The sequence below is a fragment of the Pelobates fuscus genome, chromosome 2 (assembly GCF_036172605.1).
Source record: "Pelobates fuscus isolate aPelFus1 chromosome 2, aPelFus1.pri, whole genome shotgun sequence".
Classification (NCBI taxonomy): domain Eukaryota; kingdom Metazoa; phylum Chordata; class Amphibia; order Anura; family Pelobatidae; genus Pelobates; species Pelobates fuscus.
This window is the reverse complement of record NC_086318.1, coordinates 123,398,699-123,421,798: the sequence shown is the minus strand read 5'-3', so window position 1 is coordinate 123,421,798 and position 23,100 is coordinate 123,398,699. Positions and strand designations below refer to the sequence as shown.

The 23,100-nt window shown below is 44.2% G+C and overlaps 1 protein-coding gene across 1 annotated transcript in view; it reads right to left on the bottom strand.

Annotated features, from left to right (window-relative positions):
* Positions 1–2,083, bottom strand: part of SEC62 (SEC62 homolog, preprotein translocation factor) — a 34,602-nt gene extending 32,519 nt beyond the window's left edge. The window contains exon 1 of the mRNA XM_063442650.1: positions 1,996–2,083. Coding sequence (XP_063298720.1) covers positions 1,996–2,031 — 36 coding nt within the window. The 5' untranslated portion in view covers positions 2,032–2,083. The remainder of the gene's footprint in view (positions 1–1,995) is intronic.
* Between the last annotated feature and the right edge of the window lie 21,017 nt (positions 2,084–23,100).

Here is a 23,100-nt window from a genome sequence, read left to right as displayed (position 1 = left end):
TTTTTGGGCAAGCATCTATTGAATTAAAGTTAAGTCTTATTTTCTCTATACTTTCAAGTCCCTTGAGTGCTATCTTTTACAAGTTTTTCTCTGTGTGTGTGTGTGTATATATACACACATACATATATACATACACACATACACACACACTTTTGCACTCCAATCTCTAGTCAAATACCCAGTGCCAAGTAACACAGTAAATACCTTGCATGAAAAATACCGGCACTCCTGGATTTAAATAAATGTGTTCTTTTATTCTCCAAAGAAATGCAAGTCAACGTTGACATGTGATGTCCTGATGAAAGTTCAGTTCAGGAACCGAAACGTTGACTTGGATTTCTTTGGAGATGTCATTTTGGGTCCCACAACACCATCTTCTACGGACACTCACCAACACACATCCTGTAAGTGGGGATTATACCACTATACACTATCAAAACTGGAGCTGGTCATAGTTCCCCAAAATGTGAGTAAGCTACCGTTGTTTTATTACCTATTACTCATTTAAGTTGACATATTGCACTATTGGATTTCTCATTTTTCTGTCTTGCATATATGTATGGATTAAACTAAGAAATCTACCCATCATATTCGCTAACACAAAGACCTACTGCCTGCTCAAGAATTTCTATTGCACTGAAAAATTCATTTTAAAAGGGGTACTCATAAATAATGTATATACTATGTAATTTACCCACACCTACTGTATTTTATTGCATTCCTGTACTTTTGTGGCGCAGCCATTTTTTTTCTTTGTTCTTGTTAAGTTCCTAATAGAACATTTTAATTATATTTATTATAATTATTGTTATTATTAGGAGGAGCTACCTATAGTAATGTTACCATGGTGATGACCTAGGGAACAGAAATAGCCACCTTTTGCAACATCATTAGCTGATGTGAGTTCTGTGCACAAAAATACATCCATCATAATGCTGGCGACTGACATTTAGTCAGGGCACTGTCCTCCCCTTCTCCTCGCTGTTTTAGTCAGATTGCTGCATACACCCTGGGTTCAAAAATTATTGCCCATGAGAAGGATTTTATTGGACCACAGTGCAAGGCTAGTGCTTGGTCTCCCACTGGATTAAAGGGGATATTTTTTCTTTTATTTATTTCACTGTATAATAATAATAGTAATAAAAAAGGGTGCACTATACCAAGGACTACTGCATCCCAAAAAATAGATTTTTTTTAAAAAACTAAAAAACTATTTTGGGATGGAAAAATCCTCTAACAAATCTATTAAATGCTCTAGAAATGGAAAGCATATTAACTGCTAGATTTTCTCACTTTTAAGTAGTATTTTTGGGAAGATCTTGCCCAGACATTAATACCAAGCCTTCTCATTTGGGCACAAAGAAACAGCATATGTTTCCTAGTGGCTCAAATCCAGGTGGTAGCCATGAACCCTGGTTATATATGTGTGTACACATGCCCAGTGCAGTGAAACAGGCTCCACACGTGTATTAACCCTTTACACACGGGCTGGCTATCCTCTTACAATACTGCTAGCCACAGTGGTTTGCCAGCCTTAGCATATTGGGAGTTGCAGTACCACAGCAGCCAATGATCTCCCATTTGTCCCCAGATGTTAAGGCTGGCATAGAGAGCTATCCCTCCATAGATATAGAATGGGGCTGTGTACTGGCCGGATATAAACACTCCCACGTGTCAGGGACGCACACACACAGTCATTATTTATGGCTGGGGCCCCCAGGGGCCACTACATCCCCAGGAACCTGCATGGTGGAAGCTCACGGGCTCTGCACGGCTCTGGCGGTGATACCCCAAACATCCTCCCCCCCATACTGTATGTAAATACCGGGGGTCCTGCTTCCGGTACCCAGAGATAGAGGGGCCACACAGCTCCCCTCCTTCCTGCCGGGTCTGAGAGCAGCCGCCAGCCAGCCATGTCCCCCCAGCCAGCAGCAGCCGGTGAGAGCGGGCCGGCACGGGGCCCCCGGGCTATCGGCTCCCTGCGGTCACGGTTACCTGGATCCGCTTCTTGTGTCTCCTACGCTCCGCCATGTCTTCCCCGGCCTGTCTGGTGACGTGGAGGAGGCGGGGCCTGGGAGGAGCGTGCGCGTGCCGGTGTGAGAGAGAGGGGGGGTTGAGGGGGGTGCGCGCTCCTGAGTGTGGAAGACATGGCGGCCGGGGGGGGGAGGTACTTGGGATCAATATATAAAATCCTGCCTGGGCACTATGTAACACGCTGGGGATTGGTTTACAGGAAACCGTGATGGGGATTAGTGTAAAGCAGGGATGCCCAAAATGTAGATCCCAGATGTTTTAAAACTACAGCTTCCATGATGCTTTGCCATGCGAAATGCATTCTAAAGGCATGCAAAGCATCATGGGAGTTGTAGTTTTAAAACATCTGGGTGCTCCCTTTTGGGCACCCCTGGTGTAAAGGGGCAGTCCATACAGGAGCTCAGACGCCCTTTTATAAATATACATAAAGTCAAAGAAGGGCTGCACACAAGCATGTTTACTGGGAGCTCTGTGGAAGGGGGTCCGCAGCCCACCAAAAAACACACAAAAATAGAAGTCCACAGGCGTCAACGTAGGCTGAAGGCAAAAGAATACAGTTATTGGAGATCAAAAAGGACAAAATAAAATATACAACGCTTATGCCTAGAGGTATACATGACTAAGGCCACTAGGCTGAAATCTTGTATCTTTGTAATAAATATTAATCTTTTGCTTTCACCCCACATTGTGACACATTGTAAATATACAGTCCATACAGGAGCTCAGCCTCCATTTTATAAATACATCAGAGCAGATTATCCCGATGCTCTCATGTTTTCTAGACTTGGACATTTATAAGCGAATTGTGTAAAGTTTTGGGTACAGAAGGGGTTTAGTGAGATTTAGTTCAAATGTGTTTTATTTATTTTTTTAGAACCCACTGCTGCACAGTGTCGCAGGATATTACATGCATGGTATTACTGAGATGCATGTGAGAGATAGGATTGATACCGGAGAAACTGACGGAAGCCAAGCACAGAGAGATGGACACAGGTTTCTTCAGGAAGGAAGAGATTCTTTATTGGATCACCGATCGGGACTCAGAGGGACTAATGTCACCAAAATACAGCAAGTTCTGAGCCCCGGACAATAGTGCAGGCTCCTTATATAGGCACATAAGTCCTCCCATATTAAGCTCCACCCGCACATTCTCTTGACCAATCAATACAAATAAGAATTAACTTCCTGCTTGACCGCATGGCCTGTCCAGCACAATGGAGGAGGGGAATACTACATCCTGTATTTTTGCACATGCTCTGTACACTACTGATCGTATCTTGCCTCGTGCAACCAACTGATCGACACGTCAGCATATGCACGTACACATGCCACGTGGTAATCTCGGCCTACTAAATTTATTTTTACCGAGATTCCACCACATTCCCCCCTTTGATGCCTCTTGATATTTCACAATTACTTGAGGCATCACTTAACCTTGGTTTGCATACACCGCAAGTTACCTTGAACCAGACCAGACTTATCTTATGATGTGAATCTTCAACACTCATCTTCCTGCATTGGTTCTCCCTGATCTAGAGCCTTATATTTATAAATTGCCATTATCTGTGCAGCAGCCTTCCTCTCTGCTATATTTTCTATCAGGCTTTGCAAAGACCTAACTACTAAGGGTATAAGACAAGGCAGGAGTAGACACAACATTAAAATCAGTAGGACTCCACCTACCACTGCCTTAAGCCCTCCAAACCACTCATACCAGCTACCAAACCAACTGCTTGGATTGTACCCTTTCCATACCTGAGTAGGCACATGCGCTAGTTTAACCATATGGCTAGTAAGCTCAGCTATTGCTTGCCCTTCGTCATATATTTGAAGACAGAAATTGCTCAGGTTAAACTTCCCACATACACCTCCCTCTACTGCCAAAAGGTAATCCATGGCTAATCTATTTTGGTAGACTGCTGTCCTCATCCTGGTATTATGCTTCGCTAGAAGATTGAGCGCTTGTGATGTCTCGTTAGTAATGATCTCAACCACTGCCTGTAATCTTATAATACGGTTGAGCATATAAATTGGGGTTCTATAACCAAAGGTACCATCTTCTGCCCACGTGGCTGGCCCATAGTAATCTATAATACGCTGGGGAGGCCATTCATTATCTTCCCAGGCGCCTATCTCTATGGGTCCCCTTTTCTTCCTATGATTCACATCATACACTTTAACACCTAAAGTCTCACCTGTTTCAATAGGTAACAAGAAGAAGGATGGTTTGAGCATACCCAACACACATGCCCCTTCCCAGTCCTGTGGCAACTCCGAATAGGCTTTCTTACCACAGATCCAGTACAAATTTGCTGGGGCTCTCCAGGTAGATGTGATGGATAGGTCAAACCACACATCCTTTAAATTGGCGTATCTTGCAAACGGGTTAGATGGTTCTGAGACATTTGAAGCCGACCACCAAGTTGTATTCTTTGTATCATCATCATAAGCTTTTTGCCCTAGACAAGTTAATTCTCCTACAGAAGTATTATACATCATTCCTTTCCTTGCTATGCAAACATAACCTATGATGGAGGTCTTTAATCTCCACTCAGATTTACCTCTAACACTCATCTGATAATCGGCTTGTGAAGATATTAATTGGTCAACTGCCTCAGAACCGGACATTACCTCCTTTGCTTCCCAAGGCCATTGGTCTCCCATGTTAGTACCTCCACACACATAGCAGTTGGTAACATTAAGACTACCGGCAATACTTTCGGCTAAATCAATAAACAGGTTTTTAGCATTATGGGGGATCTTATTATCTATGCTCATCTCTTCATAAAAGGAATGGTATACTTGATGAGTCTGGGAGGATACCGTATCAGTCTCTATCCCTATAAACAATACTGTCCCAGGATCTAAACCCGTCCCATATATTTGAAACCCAAATAAATTACCATATTTATCTAAGAACTTGTCGGGGTTATTTATAAGTATATGGACTGGATTGCATTCCATAGACTTACAATATGGGCTGGTAGGCAACTTAGTCACAATCATGTCCTTGTCTACTGTCTGTCCCCAAGTTGCCCACCCCACACAAGACCAATATGGGCAAAAGTTATAATCTCTATTTGGGCATCTAGGGCTCACATATTTATTTTTACTACTGGGACAAATATATTTATCGTTAGACCCATACGTCCTCTCCCATCTAAGATCCCCACATACATTCCACGGCTTTCTACCACTTGATATCGCCTTACACGCATCAAATAGCAGAACACCCGAAGAATGTACGGATTCTAATACCGTCTTATTAATTAGGGTCCCCTAAGGATCTCCATTCCTAAGAGTCAACCAAATTGTACGAGGTTGATACTCTGGACTGAAGCACTTAGGTTCTCCTACTCCTTAATGGCACACACTATATTCTATATTTAGGTATCTACATCTTGATACATCTCCTTTACACTCGTATTGTGAATGCCAAATTAGGGTTTGGGAAATATGGTTACCTGTTCTTGTAGTCTTAATGCATACCTCACAGCTAGGAGTGTCGGTACCTCTACCTTCCTGAATATAAAAATACACATAAATAAACATTATCATAAACACATCTTTCGTCGTCATCCTCAGTCTTCGTCCGTGCGAAGGCACCTCAGCTTCCAGGATGTAAGGGCTGCAGGGAATGGAGTTCTGCTCGTCTTCACAGGGGTCCCTTCGAGACTTTTCCTGGCTTATATACTATACGTCGGTGAGCGGACAGGCTTTATTATGGCCTTCTCACTCACTTACCAAATCCCTGAAACAATAAAATTTGTAATCCACAAAGTTCCTCGTCACTCCGACTGAGTCGTGCGTTTTAACCGGATCTTGCAGGGATTCTCTGGATCTGCTGTAACATGCCAAGAATCGACTGCTGCTGGTTTAACCCTGGAGTGATGTATCCACGGAGTCACTTCGGCTACTTTTATCGCTGTAGGGGTAGACAAAAGAACAACATAAGGACCTCTCCACTTGGGCCCTAACGGTACATTATTCCACTCTTTAATCCACACTTGGTCTCCTGGGTGGTAACTATGAACTGGGGGATAAATATTCACAGGTAATCTATCTTGTACCCATTTCTGTACCTCCTCCATAGTCTTACCCAACTCTACAACCTGCTGCCGGGTAATTCCTTCTCCCAACTGACTCAAATCCCCCCTTAAGTTACCAAGTACGGGAGGTGGTCGCCCATACATGATTTCAAAAGGAGAGAGGCCCATCCTTCTGGTAGGTGTACTGCGGATTCGCAATAGAGCTATGGGTAAGAGAACGTTCCACTTAAGTTGGGTTTCCTGACACATTTTAGCCAACTGATTCTTAATAGTTCTATTCATTCTCTCAACCTTACCAGAACTCTGGGGTCTATATGCCGTATGAAGCCTCCACTTTATACCAAGCATATGAGTCAGTTGTTGTAGGCACTGATGAACAAAAGCTGGACCATTGTCCGATCATATAGAGCAGGGTAGTCCATATCGGGGTATTATTTCTCGTAACAGGAATCTCACAACTTCTCCTGCTTTCTCCGTACGAGTAGGACATGCTTCTACCCAGCCTGAATAGGTACACACAACCACCAGCAGGTAGCGATGTCCACCAGATTTAGGCATCACTGTATAGTCAATTTGTAAATCGGACATGGGGAGTCCCCCCATAAACTGGACTCCTGGTGGCTTTACTGGTCCCTGCCTTGCATTATTTTTAGCGCATGTTACACATCTTCGTACAATGGCCTGAGTCAAGTTGGACAATCTTGGTATGTAGAAATGTTTTCTGAGAGATTCTTCTGTGCTGTCTCTCCCAGAATGTGTCCCGTTGTGATAGTTTTGGACAATTTCTACCGTTAGTGATGCTGGAATGACTATTCTTCCATCTTCTAACTGATACCATTTGTTCTCCAAATACTTTCCAGGTTCAGTCTTTAACCACTCCTCTTCTTGAGCTGTATAAACTGGAGTCCATTGAGACAGTGGAGTTGGTATAAGAGCAGCTATATGCCCCACATACTCCTGTCTTCCCGATTCAGCGGCACACTTAGCTGTACTGTCTGCCATCCGATTTCCTTTGGTTACATCACCATCTCCTCTCAGATGCGCTCGACAATGTATAATACCGACTTCTCTCGGCTCCCACACTGCTTCCAATAGTTGTAGGATTTCAGCTGCATACTTGATTTCTTTGCCTTCTGAATTCAATAGTCCTCTTTCTTTATACAAAGCTCCGTGGGCATGAGTGGTTAAAAACGCATACTTGGAGTCCGTGTAGATGTTCACTCTTAAACCTTCAGCCAATTGTAACGCTCGTGTCAGTGCTATCAATTCTGCCTTTTGTGCTGATGTTCCTTTTGCCAGTGGCCGAGCTTCTATCACCTTGTCTATTGTTGTTACTGCATATCCTGCATAGCGGATCCCTTCTTTCACATAACTACTGCCGTCGGTGTAATATTGAACATCGGGGTTCTGGATGGGAAAATCACGAAGATCTGGTCTACTTGAAAATACTTCATCCATTACTTCCAAACAATCATGTTGACTTTCAGTAGGTTGTGGCAAAAGGGTAGCTGGATTTAAGGTATTTACAGTCTCTAAATGCACTCTTGGGTTTTCACACAACATTGCTTGATACTTGGTCATACGGCTGTTACTAAACCAATGATTTCCTTTGTAATCCAACAACGTCTGTACTGCATGTGGGACTCGTACATAAAGTTCTTGACCCAGAGTGAGTTTATCGGCTTCAGCTACTAGCAGGGCGGCTGCAGCTACGGCTCTTAGACAAGGTGGAAGTCCGCTGGCCACTGCATCCAGTTGCTTAGACATGTAGGCAACAGGTCTTTGCCATGATCCCAAGTACTGTGTCAATACTCCCACAGCCATTCTTCTTTGCTCATGTACATACAGGTAGAATGGTCGTGTGTGATCAGGTAGACCAAATGCTGGGGCACTCATCAAAGCCGTCTTCACATCTTCAAATGCCGTTTGCTGTTCTTGAGTCCATAAGAAGGGGTCGTGCTCTGAACCTTTGATAGCTGCATACAGAGGTTTTGCCAGTATCGCGTAGCTGAGAATCCATATCCTACAGAAGCCTGCTGCCCCCAAGAATTCTCGCACTTGTCTTCTATTCTTGGGTATCGGTATTTGGCACACAGCTTCTTTTCTCTCTGGCCCCATAATTCTTTGACCCTCAGAGATATGGAATCCCAGATATTTGACAGTTGGCAAACACAACTGAGCCTTCTTTCTAGACACCTTGTATCCTGCCTTCCAGAGAATGTGTAGTAGATCGTGCGTCGCTTGCTGACATATTTCCTTTGTAACTGCTGCTATCAACAAGTCATCTACATATTGTAACAATACACACTCTCCTGGGATGGACTCGAAATCCAATAAATCTTGACTTAGAGCTGAACCAAATAGGGTAGGTGAATTTTTAAACCCTTGGGGCAGTCTTGTCCAGGTCATTTGGCGTTTTGAGCCCGTTACAGCGTTTTCCCATTGGAAAGCGAAGATACATTGACTTTCTGCGGCAATTCGGAGGCAAAAGAAGGCATCTTTGAGGTCTAGGACTGTAAAGTAAGTAGCCCCGCCAGGAATTAAAGCAAGCAGGTTATATGGATTGGGTACAACTGGATGTATACTAACAACCGCATCATTGACTGCTCTCAAGTCCTGCACAGGTCGATACTCATCTGTACCGGGCTTTTGAACAGGCAGCAATGGGGTGTTCCAGGGGGAAGTACAGAATTTTAGGATACCATACCGTATGAACTTATCCAGATAAGATTGGATGTTCTTCTTAGCCTTCTGCGGGATGTGATATTGTCTTAGGCTCACTGGATAAACCCCAAGTTTTAGTTCGATTTTAATAGGTGGAATATTGCGGGCCAGTCCTGGTGGGTTGTTCTCTGCCCAAACTCCTGGTATGTTAAATAAGGACTCATCACTCCTAGGGTTTTGGCTAGTCAACGCTGTATAAAGTCGCCACTCTTCTTCCTTTGGTACGGATAATGTCATAAAACCTGAAGGTCCATTAAACTTTAAGGATGTTGTTCCATTTGGTAGGAACGTAATCTGCGCTTGTAACTTAGATAGCATATCACGTCCCAGCAATTGGACTGGACATTCAGGCATATAAAGGAATTGATGTTTTACTACGTGGCCTCCCAATGTACAGAGTCGACTTTTAAGAACCGGTTTTGCAGCACTTTTTCCAGTTGCTCCTATTACAGTAATAGTTCTTCCAGATGGAGGAGCAACTAGGTCAGTCACCACCGAATGTTCAGCACCAGTGTCGATCATCAACGCACTCCTTTTTCCCCCTATTGATACATCGACCATAGGCTCCGCTCGACCAAGGGGGATGGAGCCCGGTCGGTATCAATAGTCCTCCATGACGTGTCAGCCAATCCTACAAAGTCCCTACCTTCTCTATCGCGGGACCTTTGCGCTGCTGGATAGTACCTATCTTCCCTTACACTGCCTCTGTTCCCATTACTCCCTCTATTACCATTGCTCCCTCCGGGGCCTCCTCTACCTCTCGCTCTGCCTCTAAAGTTTCCGTAACCTGCCCTGGGTCTGTCTCTCTCATACTGTTCTCTTCGCGGACACTCACTCCTCCAATGCCCTTCTTCCCTACAGTATGCGCACTGATTTCTACTCAGAGGTTCCTCATTCCACTTACTATCGCCTCTATCTGGGCCCCGTCTATCTACGCCTGCGATCGCTACCGCTAGCATATCTGCCTTTCTACGCATCTTGCGCTCTTCCTCTTTCTTAGTCTCTGTTTCCCTGTTCATGTATACTTTATTCGCTACCTCCATTAGTTGGGTGATAGACATTCCTGCAAACCCTTCTAACTTTTGTAGCTTGCGCTTAATATCTCCGTAAGCTTGGCTGACAAAGGCGGAGTTCACCATTCGGGAATTATCTGCGTCTTCCGGATTAAAGGGGGTATACAAGCGGTATGCCTCCAATAATCGGTCATAAAAGACACTGGGTGCTTCATCACTTTTCTGAATCACCTCAACTGTCTTCGACATATTAATGGCTTTCTTCCCTCCGGCTTTCATGCCAGCAATTATAGCGTCTCTATAGGCTCTGAGTTGAACCATATCTGTGCCATTTACATTCCAGTCGGGATCGGTGTTAGGATAGTGTGTTGCGGCCCATGCTGCTGGATTGGCTTGATTCAAAGCACGGGCTCTATCCTCTAGCGCTTTAATGGCCGCTTGATTAATCCTTGTCCTTTCCTCATTATTGAACAAAGTCATTAATAACTGCTGGCAATCAGCCCATGTCGGGTTATGTGTCTGAACTATCGAGGTGAACAGATCGGTCATAGCTTGTGGTTTCTCAGTGTACGAGGAATTGTGGGTCTTCCAATTCAAGAGATCGGTAGTCGTGAACGGGACATATACGAAGACTGGGTCAGCATGTGCCATTTGACCTGCGGCATCGATATAGGCTGACCCGGGATTCAGACGAAGAGGCATCTGATAATGTTTTAATTGTTGGGTACCGGTCAGTTGTCGGGTTAGTATAGGGCTACGTGGAGGGGCGTCAGTTAGAGGTTCCAGTCGGGGGGAAATAGGGCATGAGGATGTGGGAGCTTGATTTTGGGAAAAGTTAGTAAATAGAATACTCCCAGCCGAGCTAGAAGAAGCTTGACCGGAAGTTTGAAGTGGCGCCAAATCAGGATATTTAGATCTAACGGGGGTTGGTTCTGGTTCCGGAAGGGGAGGTTTAATACGAGGGGGGGTGGATTCTGTACTAGAGGAGGAAGCGGAAGTGGATGAGGGCAATGAGGGGAGGGGTATAGAACTTCCTGCATTCGCGTCATTTCCTCTTAAAGGGAAGTAAGGGGGCGGCAAAGGGATCTCGGACTCAGGGGGCGTGTCCAAAATGGGCCTAACCACAGTCCTAGTGGACAAACAAGTCCTGGCCACCATGAGGCGACATTGCTCCTCGTGGCATATCTGAATCCATTTTGGCGAGTCGTTTACGGCCTGTCTCCAACAATCAATATATGGAAACTGTCCGTAAAGTTCAGGCCTACCTGACACAGCCACGTGTACACGCTGTATCAGGGTTGGATCCAAACTACCACGTGGCGGCCATGCCGCGACCAAAGTAGGCCACTCCCTAGTGCACAAAGTGACCAAACGTACAGGAGACATTTTAACCCGAAAATCACATGTTTTTAATCCCTTTTTAAAATTCTTTACCATACAACCTAAGGGATCCGGAATCGTTGACTCCGACGCGCCCATACTTATCAATGGAACGTCGTTGACAACGAATACTATGCACGCGTACTATTCAACAGTCACACCCGTTTCCTCTGGCAACAGCACCACGTGGTACGGTTACCAAGTGAAACGTACACAATAACACAATAAACACTCAGGGAATTCCCGTACACACACAGCTGTTACACCAGTCACTAGATAATCAATATTATGCCCTTTGGCGAAACTATACAGTCACCCACGCTATAATTCTCTATATATGAATTACCCGTCTATAACACACCCCAGTAACATCGTCTTTTACAAATAGCGGTTACAGTACGGTTAGCATAGGTCAAAGCACAATTTAAGGTCACAATACAATTATTAGTGGTTATGGTGTTAAACATGCAATGGACGACAGTGATTAGTACTTATATACAGTGTCAGTAGATATACAGGGTTATGGTACCGTGCACTATGATACAGCAACACACTATTAACACTCTCGCTAGACGGCTGAGCTCGCGCTATCTAACAAGATATACACTTTACTAAACAATCTTTAACACATTTACAATTCCCAACTAAACTATTGGCCAGTACCTTGATGGACTACCTAAAACTATCTACATCCGTTTTGGTTAGCCACACTGCCCAAGCACCACATATAGCGAGCTAGTGGACCGAATTTACACAGACGCCTCTTAGTCGATTACTATCAAAAATCTAGTGGGTTCCAAATTTACACGCCTTCCCACTTAGCCAAGATAGGTTGAGAGCTAGCGAACCGAATTTACACAGACGCCGCTTAGTCTCCCGGTCCCTCCGACCTAGCGAACAAAATATACACCCTAGAACGCTAGTCTAGACAAGACACCGGTGTCCGGCTAGGGCTATTTACACCAGAACCCCGCCTGACTAACCAAATCAAACGGTCTTACTAAAGAGCGTTCGATTGAGCGGTGCGCCTTCGCTCCTTCCCTCCGACAGAGGGGGCAGATTCCATACACAATTCAAACCCCTTACGGGCCTACCGCACAATCGGTATACCCCTAGTGGGTCTGCCGTCTAAAACAGCAGTTGTCTTACCTCCTCGTTCCTGAACCTGAGTTCACACTCATCGACGGGGACACCCCAGCACTTCTTACGTAGAGGCCGATGATCTCCTGGACAACAGACCAGTGGCGCCGAGACGAAGGGAGGTCCACGCAGAAGTTCAGGGGTGCAGCCGTAGAGAACGTGGGCAAAGATAGACCGTCTCACGCCTCTGCCTCTCAGCTACCGTTGAACGATGAGCTTCCCGGCCAATGCACCAAATGATACCGGAAAAACTGACGGAAGCCAAGCACAGAGAGATGGACACAGGTTTCTTCAGGAAGGAAGAGATTCTTTATTGGATCACCGATCGGGACTCAGAGGGACTAATGTCACCAAAATACAGCAAGTTCTGAGCCCCGGACAATAGTGCAGGCTCCTTATATAGGCACATAAGTCCTCCCATATTAAGCTCCACCCGCACATTCTCTTGACCAATCAATACAAATAAGAATTAACTTCCTGCTTGACCGCATGGCCTGTCCAGCACAATGGAGGAGGGGAATACTACATCCTGTATTCTTGCACATGCTCTGCAACCAACTGATCGACACGTCAGCATATGCACGTACACATGCCACGTGGTAATCTCGGCCTACTAAATTTATTTTTACCGAGATTCCACCACAGGATGATATAAAGTGTATTTCTTCTCTGCTTGTAATGTATGTGAATGTATGCAGCTCTGTAAATGCATGCAGGGTTAAAGATAACGTTAGAAGTGGTCTGGGTAATGGGAGGTTTAAAGGACCACTATAGTGCCAGGAAAACATACTCGTTTTCATGGCACTATAGTGCCCTGAGGGTGCCCCCACCCTCAGGGCCCCCCTCCCTCCGGGCTCTGGGGGATGGAAGGGGTTAAATTTACCTCTTTCTCCAGCGCCGGGCAGGGGGACTCTCCTCCTCCTTGGCTGAATGCGCATGCGCGACACAGTTTCTCTGAAACTGCTATGTTTATAGAAAAAAGGGTTAAACCTAGCTGGACCTGGCACCCAGACCACTTCATTAAACTGAAATGGTCTGGGTGCCTATAGTGGTCCTTTATGGTTGGAGAGGGGTTATTGTCACTTACACACAGGAACTGACAGGCATTTACACACAAAGGAAACTGACACAGACAGAGGACACGGACACACATTTACAGACAGAGAAAACTGATTTACAAACCAAAAGCTTTCAGACAATAGTGTCAAGGATGTTGGCTGTACTGGGGGAAAGGGGTTGTAGGGGGGGGATAGACGTTGTAGTGGGAAGAATATAGGCTAATGTAAATAAATAGGGTCTACAGTTTACTATAGGGGCAGCAATTGGGTGTGGTAGATCTAAAAGGAGGATAGGGAATATTGTAGGATGGATAGTGGCGTGTAAGGTTGTAGTGGGGAAATAGGAGTTGTAGTGGGAAGGATACTGGCTGCAATTTAGATGGAAAATTGTGGGGGTTAGTGGCTATAGTTAGAGAATAGGAGTTGTAGATGGAAGAATAGAGGCAGCAGTGAGTAACAGGAGATATAGTGGGGGCATAGTGCATATAGTTGGGGAATATAGGCTGTAGAGGGAAGGATAGAGACTGCAGTGAAAAACGGCATATAGTGGGGGGCATGGTGGCTCTAATTGTCGAATAGGAGTTGTAGATGGAAGGAAAGAGGCTGCAGTTAGTAACAGGCGATATAGTGTGGGCATAGTGGTTCTAGTTTGGGAATAGTGGCTGCAGTGGTAGACATAGGATTTAGTGGGGGGATTTTAGATTTTCTTATCGGCCTTACCGCTCCAAGTTTGTGGCCTTGTGAGAAATCCAGCACTGGCTCCTAGCGTACCCCGTGGTGTCAAGTGGTGGAGGGCAGCACAGTGTATCTCTTCTAATAAAGTATAATTCAGAGGGCCATCTGTCCTGGGGCCCATGGATACATCAGCCACCTACTCTCATTATTAGTACTGGTACAAAGTGCCTGAAGCTTCTTTCCCTGATGTTATGCATACATATATTGATCTTACCTAAAAGGGCAGCAGTCTTTGACACTGTCCAGCCCAACATTATACTTTGTGATATGATAGACAAAAGGTAACCTGCAAGGACTTCGGGTCCTTGCAAAGAAGATCTGAAACGTAGATGCTGGTTGGAGCATATTATTATAAATCACCACTTCCTCGGAGGGCAAATACAAACATGGCCTGGAATCTAGAGACTGAAATGTTGTGAAACACACTCTATTACTGCCATACTGCTACCTAATGCTTGTGTTGCAATGCACTGCTGGTGGCATAGTGTGCCTTCAAGTCGAATCAATTCAAATGGGCCTAACATCCCATCTACTCTACCAAGCATGCACCTTATCACAGATACATATGTTTTTTTTCTCTCTCTCATACACTCTCTCTCTCTCTCCAGTCACAAGACAAACAAGCAGATATTCACACAAGCAGCATCCAAACACATACAATACCACAGGCAGACTCCCCACGCATGCACAACACCCTTTGCCAGCCATGTCCCACTTTTCTCCTTACGGGGACATCTAACTTTAAAATGTCCAGGCTGATTTATTTTTTACTTTTTCCAGTCCAGTCCTGCTCATTTGTATGCTTTAATTTCAATTAACAAAGCAGGAGATACAAAATTTAGTAAAGTAAACACACCGTGCTGTAAGATCTGAAGTTTGAACCATTATATTTCATGGAGGTTGTGTAGGTCACATCTAGGGGAGGTGTGTCTAGAACTGCCTAAACAAAAACGAGTGAATTAAGGTCTCAATGGCAGAAAATTGAGAAGCAAAACTGCAGGGGAATTATTTATACACAAAAACTGTTTTGTTAAGCTGAAGTTGTTTTGGTACTTCTTGTCCCTTTAACCCCTTCCCGACTGCGGACGTATCAGGTACGTCTGGCAGAAAACAGTCCATAATGACCTTGGACGTACCTGGTACGTCTGCACCTATTTTGAGCTCTGGAAGCTCTGATAGTATAGCAGTGATGTACTGCATGTGATGAGTGCCTTGAGGGGTCCTGGCACTGCGTGCATATAAAATAATATATATAAAAAAATAAATATAAAATAAATTAAATGATCAATATTAACTCCCCCCCCCCCCCCCTTTTTTTTCGAAAGGCAGTGAATCATGGGGCTTCTGGGGGCGTCCCTAGCATGCCGCATCATAAGGGGCAGGCTGGAGTCATACAATCACAGCTTGCCCCATTAGCAATTTCATCCCAAGTGTGTTCCCCATTTCTCTGATTAGTGTGGATCTGCCTCCCTCTCTTCACTTGTGTTTTAGTGTGAGAGAGAGAGAGAGAGATCTGTGGTTTAGCTAGAGAGATTTAGGTATTTATAGGTAGGGATTTGTAAAATCTTGAGACCCAAAGGCTCTTTTCAGAGCCATTAACCCCTGTCTTGCCAGTGATCACTATAATCACTGGCTCTTGCACAGCAGATCTTTTCTGCTGTTTGTGCCTTTTTTTTTTTAGGGGTTCATTTTTTTGTGATCTTTTTTGAGACCCAAAAGCTCTTTTCAGAACGATTAACCCCTGCCCTGCCAGTGATCACTATACAGATCACAGGCTCTTGCACAGCATCACTTATTTTGCTGTCTGTTCATTTTTTCAGGGGTTATTTATTTATTTTTTTTATTTTTTTGTGACAGGTCACTAAGTAAAGCAATTGTGATCATGGCACACGGGTCACGGAAGACAACCCGCGCTGAGCAGTCATATGCCACCCTTGCGCTAGAGTCTGACGCGTCTATGTCAGACTCTGACCCTGATTTTGACCCTGCCAGGTGCTCAGATACATCATCACTCGATACAGTGTCTACTGCTAGTGATGTATCTGGTGATGTTGTATCTGTGCCTGCTAGTCCCCCTGCCAGAAGGAGACGTGCTGCTCCAGCTGGCAGAACTGCTGAGGAGTGGGTAGTGCCTCATAACCAGAGGCCAGACATCCCATCCTTTACTGCAAATCCTGGCATTAATTTGAATGTCACAGGATTTAGCCCTCAGCAGTTTATGGAGGTGATGTATTGGGGAACATTGTCGCCCAAACTAATTTATATGCCCATCAATTCCGAGCTACAAAACCGGACTCTTTTTTGGCAAAGCAGCAATGGGCCCCCATCGATGTGCCAGAATTTAAAAGATTATGGGCATTGAATATGCTGATGGGCATCATAAAGAAGCCCTCCATCCGCTCCTACTGGAGCAGTAGCCCCATCTGCTCTACCCCCATTTACTCCCAATGTATGTCGAGGAAGAGGTATGAAATGATTCTGCATTTCATGCACTTCAGCGACAACAGCCTGTGTCCCCCTAGGGAGCATCCCCAGTTTGACAGGCTGTATAAAATCCGCCCCCTGATTACCCACTTTGCTGCCAGGTTTGCAGAGGCTTATACACCTGGAAGGAATATATGCGTGGATGAATCCCTGATGAAGTATAAGGGAAGGCTGGGATTCAAGCAGTATGTTCCTTCCAAGCGCTCTAGGTATGGTGTAAAGATGTATAAGCTCTGTGATAGCGAGACTGGGTATACTCAGGCCTTCCGGGTGTACGAGGGAAAGGATAGCCACCTTGACCCTCCAGGTTGCCCAGAACATATGGGAACCAGTGGCAAGATTGTCTGGGACCTGATATTCCCCCTGATGAACAAAGGGTACCACTTGTATACTGACAATTTTTATACAAGTGTCCCTTTGTTCAAGCTACTGTACTGTTTTGATACAGTAGCTTGCGGCACAATTAAAAAGAACAGCACAGGTTTCCCAGGACAACTTGCACGCACCCGGCTACGGAGGGGGGAGACCTCAGCTCTGCGCCAAGAGGAGCTGTTGGCAGTTAAGTACAGAGACAAGAAGGATGTGTACCTTCTTACCACCATCCACACTGAGGGGACTGTGGAGGACCCTGTACGTGGCAGAGCTGAGAGAACGAGGAAGCCAGTGTGCATCAAGGCCTATAACCGTCATATGGGTGGGGTTGATCTGGCAGATCAGCTGCTGCAGCCCTACCTAGTTATACGAAAGACAAGGGCCTGGTACAAAAAGGTTGCAATCTACCTAATGCAGATTGCAACCCACAACGCTTTCTTGTTGTTCAAAAAAGCAAACCCCGGGACGCAACTGAGATTTTTACAGTTTCAGCTCCAGATCATTTCGGGGATTTTGTACCGTGATGCACCTGCTCCCCGGGCGGTGATGGGAGAGAGCAGAGTTGGGGCTACACATTTTATTTTTAAAATTCCCCCTACTGCGGCAAAACAGAATCCCCAAAAAAGATGCAGGGTCTGTTCTAAGAGGGGGCAGAGAAAAGACTGTCCTGATTGCCCTGGGCAGCCTGGACTCTGCATTGGAGACTGTTTCAAACGATACCACACGCTGGCCCATTTTTAATTTATTTTTTGCCGTTCAGTTGTTTTTTTTGGTGTCTTTTTCTTTGGGGGGGGGGGGTTGTTACATTTACCCCGTGCATGGGGGGCATGGGTGTCCTTAGGAGGCCTCTCAGAAAACAACCCTGTCAGGGGTCCGCGGTCTCCCCTCCTCCTACCTGTCGGCGAGCGGCGTCTCCTCTCTGCCGCTCGCCTCTCGCATCCATCACGCCTCCCAGCGGCAGCATGTATAACGCTGCACGCTGGAAGGTCGTTGATTTATGCAAACGCCGGGGTCACGTGAGTGACCCGGCGTTAAAGCAACAGTACCACAATCACAGTGGGAGGCTTAGATATCTCCCACATGTGATTGTTAATTCTGATTGGAAGTTATCCAATCAGAATTTAACCTAGGGTATTTATACTCACCTTTCCTGTTCCTCCCTGCCCTGTTGTGGTCTTTGCTGTATAGTATTGATTCTGAACTTGTGATTTGTGGTTACGTACTCTCTGGCTTGTTAAACTGACTTTGTGACTTTCTCCTACCCTTTGACCTCGACTTGTTTCTCGTTATTCTGTTTTCTGGTTCCCCTGACTCGGCTTGTCTCCTGACTATTCTGTGTGTGCTTAGCCCGGCCACTCTAAGGTCCGGTACGGCACCTTTTCTGTGTGTGTGTGTGTGTGTCTGTTAGCGTGTTAGGTTCCCGGAATCGTGATAAACCCGGGGTGTGTTCCACAGTCAAAAAGCGGTGTGCGTGTCTACGTTTCAAGTATGTACCCTTTTGTGGCTATATATAAAACTGGGGTATGTGATAAGCCCCAAGCTAAATATAGGCCTATCAGAAGACATACTCTCAATTTCAACTCAAATGGCAAGTCAATCAATTGTAACCGTACCTTCCCCAAATCCTGGCAGACCTATGCATGGGGGGGGCATGGGTGTCCTTAGGAGGCCTCGCAGAAAACAACCCGGGGTGTGTTCTTGCAATAACCAACAGCGGGCTCTCCTAAATCACAGTCAAAAAGCGGTGTGCGTGTGTAAAATTGAGGATTGAACAGTTACCTCCACACACGTTCTTCAACTTGTTTTATCTTTTGTCTGGCTAAAAAAAGTTGCATCAAAGCACTCCACATACATGCAATACCTCGGGGTGTCTACGTTTCAAGTATGTACCCTTTTGTGGCGATATATAAAACTGGGGTATGTGATAAGCCCCAAGCTAAAGATAGGCCTATCAGAAGACATACTCTCAATTTCAACTCAAATGGCAAGTCATTCAATTGTTACCGTACCTTCCCCAAATCCTGGCAGACCTATGCATGGGGGGGCATGGGTGTCCTTAGGAGGCCTCGCAGAAAGCAACCCGGGGTGTGTTCTTGCAATAACCAACAGCGGGCTCTCCTAAATCACAGTCAAAAAGCGGTGTGTGTGTGTAAAATTGAGGATTGAACAGTTACCTCCACACACGTTCTTCAACTTGTTTTATCTTTTTTCTGGCTAAAAAAAAGTTGCATCAAAGCACTCCACATACATGCAATACCTCGGGGTGTCTACGTTTCAAGTATGTACCCTTTTGTGGCGATATATAAATCTGGGGTATGTGATAGGCCCCAAGCTAAAGATAGGCCTATCAGAAGACATACTCTCAATTTCAACTCAAATGGCAAGTCATTCAATTGTTACCGTACCTTCCCCAAATCCTGGCAGACCTATGCATGGGGGGGCATGGGTGTCCTTAGGAGGCCTCGCAGAAAACAACCCGGGGTGTGTTCTTGCAATAACCAACAGCGGGCTCTCCTGAATCACAGTCAAATAGCGGTGTGCGTGTGTAAAATTGAGGATTGAACAGTTACCTCCACACACGTTCTTCAACTACTGTGGGGTGTAAACTTTTCAAATATATGCACGCTCATGGCAAGAAAATACATTGGGATATCTGATAAGGCCCTCAAAAGCAAGATAGGCAAACAAGATATATAAAATTTGAAAAACGCATATCAGACATTTCGCTTTGCACCCCCCCAGTGAACCCGACAAACGTATGCATGAGTGTTATCGCTGTACTCGGGAGATGATGCCAAGTACATATTGTGGTGTCCTTTGGCAGTAACACCTAACAGGAGCTTAGAATCTATGCACAAAGTAGAATGTGTGAGTGAAAAATAACACCACAAAAACGTTTGACAGAGACTGGTGGTAGAATTAGTGCACGTAAAGTGTTCAAATGCCACCATGTGAAATGCCCTAGGGTGTGTACTTTTCAAAAACATACAGTTTGACGGAGGTGAATTACATTGGTCGGCTTCAGACATGTTCCAACTGGGACATGGGTGCATGATGGCCAGCTGTGGGTTTTTTTGTTTGTTTTTTTATCATATTTTACTTTTTTTATTCTAGTAAATTATATGATATGATGAAAATGATGGTATCTTTAGAATTAACATTTAATAGCGAGAAAAATGGTATATAATATGTATGGGTACAGTAAATGTGTAAGAGGCAAATTACATCTAAACACAACCACTGCAGAAATGTAAAAAGAGCCCTGGTCCTTAACGGTAATACAATTGAAAAATGGCCTGGTCACTAAGGGGTTAAGTAATAGTACAGAAAATTACCTTTCAAAATAAATGTTCCCTAAAGGAACCAAAAATATAGTAGTGACACCTATGAAAAGAGCAAAATAACCAATATATAAATGTTAGTCCCAAATAATATAACTGTGCAAGAAATAAAGTGTAGTGTAAAGGATACTATATAAGACTATACTTTGGCAAAGCCAATGCTTAATTATGAGGGATACCTTTATTTGTGCTTGGACATATATTGCATGGTATGTCTACTAAATATTAGAAGACTATCCCAAGACGAAGGCGCTATATGGAGCGCCGAAACGCGCGTTGGGTGTTTTTAATGCTTTTTTCTTTTCTTTTATTTAATTTTGGGCTTTAGGGTGATGGTGATTTGGAGTGTTTAAATGATATTTTGATTTAAGGATTTAGACTTTTAGACAACAAGTGGAGACAATTTTTTTTTTTTTTGGAGCTATTATATATAGTATAGCAAGCCTGTACAAGTTGGGAATGCTGACAGATTGCTTAGGGAGTTATCAGTGGGGGTACCCTCTATCTATATTTCGGTGGTCGCAATTGATGAAATAATATCAGTTCGATTCCACCTTGCTGTTAACAGTGTGTCTTAACAAGTGTCAGCTTTGCCTATTTTGAGTGTATGCAATGGAGTCACGTTATCAGCAGTGTCTAACTTTGCAGAGACTTTCTGTACGAACCTCTCTGCTAGATATAGCCTATAGATACTGCCTATTTAAGTGGACTGATTCTTTGCCTTTTTTCTGCATTATATGCTATATATTTTTTTTCTCTATTAAATAATTTTAGGTCTTAGGACCGTTCTGTTACTCTTAGTTAACAGACGAATTACTAAGTGGAGATCATTGTGAGACAATATAGGATGTGCTTATTTCAAGCCCTTATAAAAGTGTTTCTGAGAACCTTTGTGGTCCCTTTCTAAAAGTGTTTTTTTCCATGGTGTGTTTCCGCCCACCCCCCTTTCTTTCCTGTCTTTTAATATTTAGTAGACATCACATGCAATATATGTCCAAGCACAAATAAAGGTATCCCTCATAATAAAGCATTGGCTTTGCCAAAGTATAATCTTATATAGTATCCTTTACACTACACTTTAGTTCTTGCACAGTTATTTTATTTGGGACTTAACATTTATATATTGGTTATTTTGCTCTATTCATAGGTGTCACTCCTATAATTTTTGGTTCTTTTAGGGTACATATATTTTGATCATTTCTTTAGGACTAGGCCCTTATAATTGGAGGACACATTTTAAGGACCTTATTTTGTTTATTTTTTCTGCAGAAAATCACCTTTACATAGTTAGCAGATTCTTATTATTATAGTATAAATATTATGTACAGCTGTAATAAAAAGCATTCAACCCCCATTGACAATAAGGTTTGCAATGAACAGATCAAACAAAAGCAAGTGAAATAGCTCAACACAACGAAGGCTTCAAGTGGTTTCACCAAATTCAACTGAAAATGCAATTTAGAATGACTTCTTCGGTCTCAAAATTATTTAACCCTTTCATGGCAAACATCTTTAAAATTTAGCAGAGCACCCTTTTGCTGTTATGACCTGCTGCACATAAGATGCATAGCCAGACACTAGCTTCCGGCAGTGTTCCTGAAGAATCCAGTTGGAAGAAGTAATCAATACAGGGGGAAATGGAAGGGCAGTAAAACAAACTGTTCCTCCTTTTTTCTCTCTATTGGCCTCTTCTCACTTGATTTGTGAGTCAAATAAACATTTAGTGACTGTCCCCTAGCTGTTAATCATCTTTTTTCCCCTTTTAACATCTCTTTTCATTATCCATGAGTGGAACTTGGAATCCTAAAGCAAACTAAGATGCTTTCCCATCATGCTAGTCGTTGCTTGGCTATCCATCCATATGGCGCTATGAAATATGGCTACAGAGATACACAATTCAGTGGAACCTTAGATCAGCCTAAATTCAGACAAATTGCACTTTGGCTAAAACAAATTCAGAATTCTAGCATAGACCTCTATGCCTACAACTGAGTGACAAGGCAGTTCTCCTGCTCTATGTCACCGATATTGCTCTAGCGAGTATGTCTTGCCCATTCTGGGAAAACTGGCAATGGTGTGACTGATGTCAATTCTGACGCCACTGTGCTGGCAGTGAAATCATCATGGAGGAGGATTGACCTGTTTGGGGAGGTATCCTCACAGGGATAGGCAACCTTCTGCACCCCAGATGTTGTGAAGTAGATCTCCCACAATGCTCTCAGACTCATAATACTGGCAAAGCATCATGGGAGGTGTAGTCCAAAACACCTGGAGTGCCGAAGGTTGCCTATGCCTGCTAGCAGGACAAATCACATCAGAAAATGATGAGAGCAAGACAGAACTGAAGGGTTGACTGCTCTGGCTTGCTGAAGATGAGGTTGGTAAAATCATAGCAGCTCGTAAAGCAACTGAATTTATACTTACAATATATTATATATTTACTGCTTCCGGAGTTGCTATAGCTTGTGGTGAACCTGTCAAAACAGGTTCACTTTAAGCTGTGTGAGCAGATTCCCAGAGTGCCTTTGACATCTACCAAAGCTCTGTAGTATGTTTCTTAAAGGACCACTATAGGCACCCAGACCACTTCAGCTCAATGAAGTGGTCTTGGTGCCAGGTCCAGCTAGGATTAACCCTGCCTGCTGTAAACATAGCAGTTTCAGAGAAACAGCTATGTTTGTAATAGGGTTAATCCAGCCTCTAGTGGCTGTCTCATTGACAGCCACTAGACAGCCAGCGTCCATACAAAAGCATTGAGAATGCTTTCCTA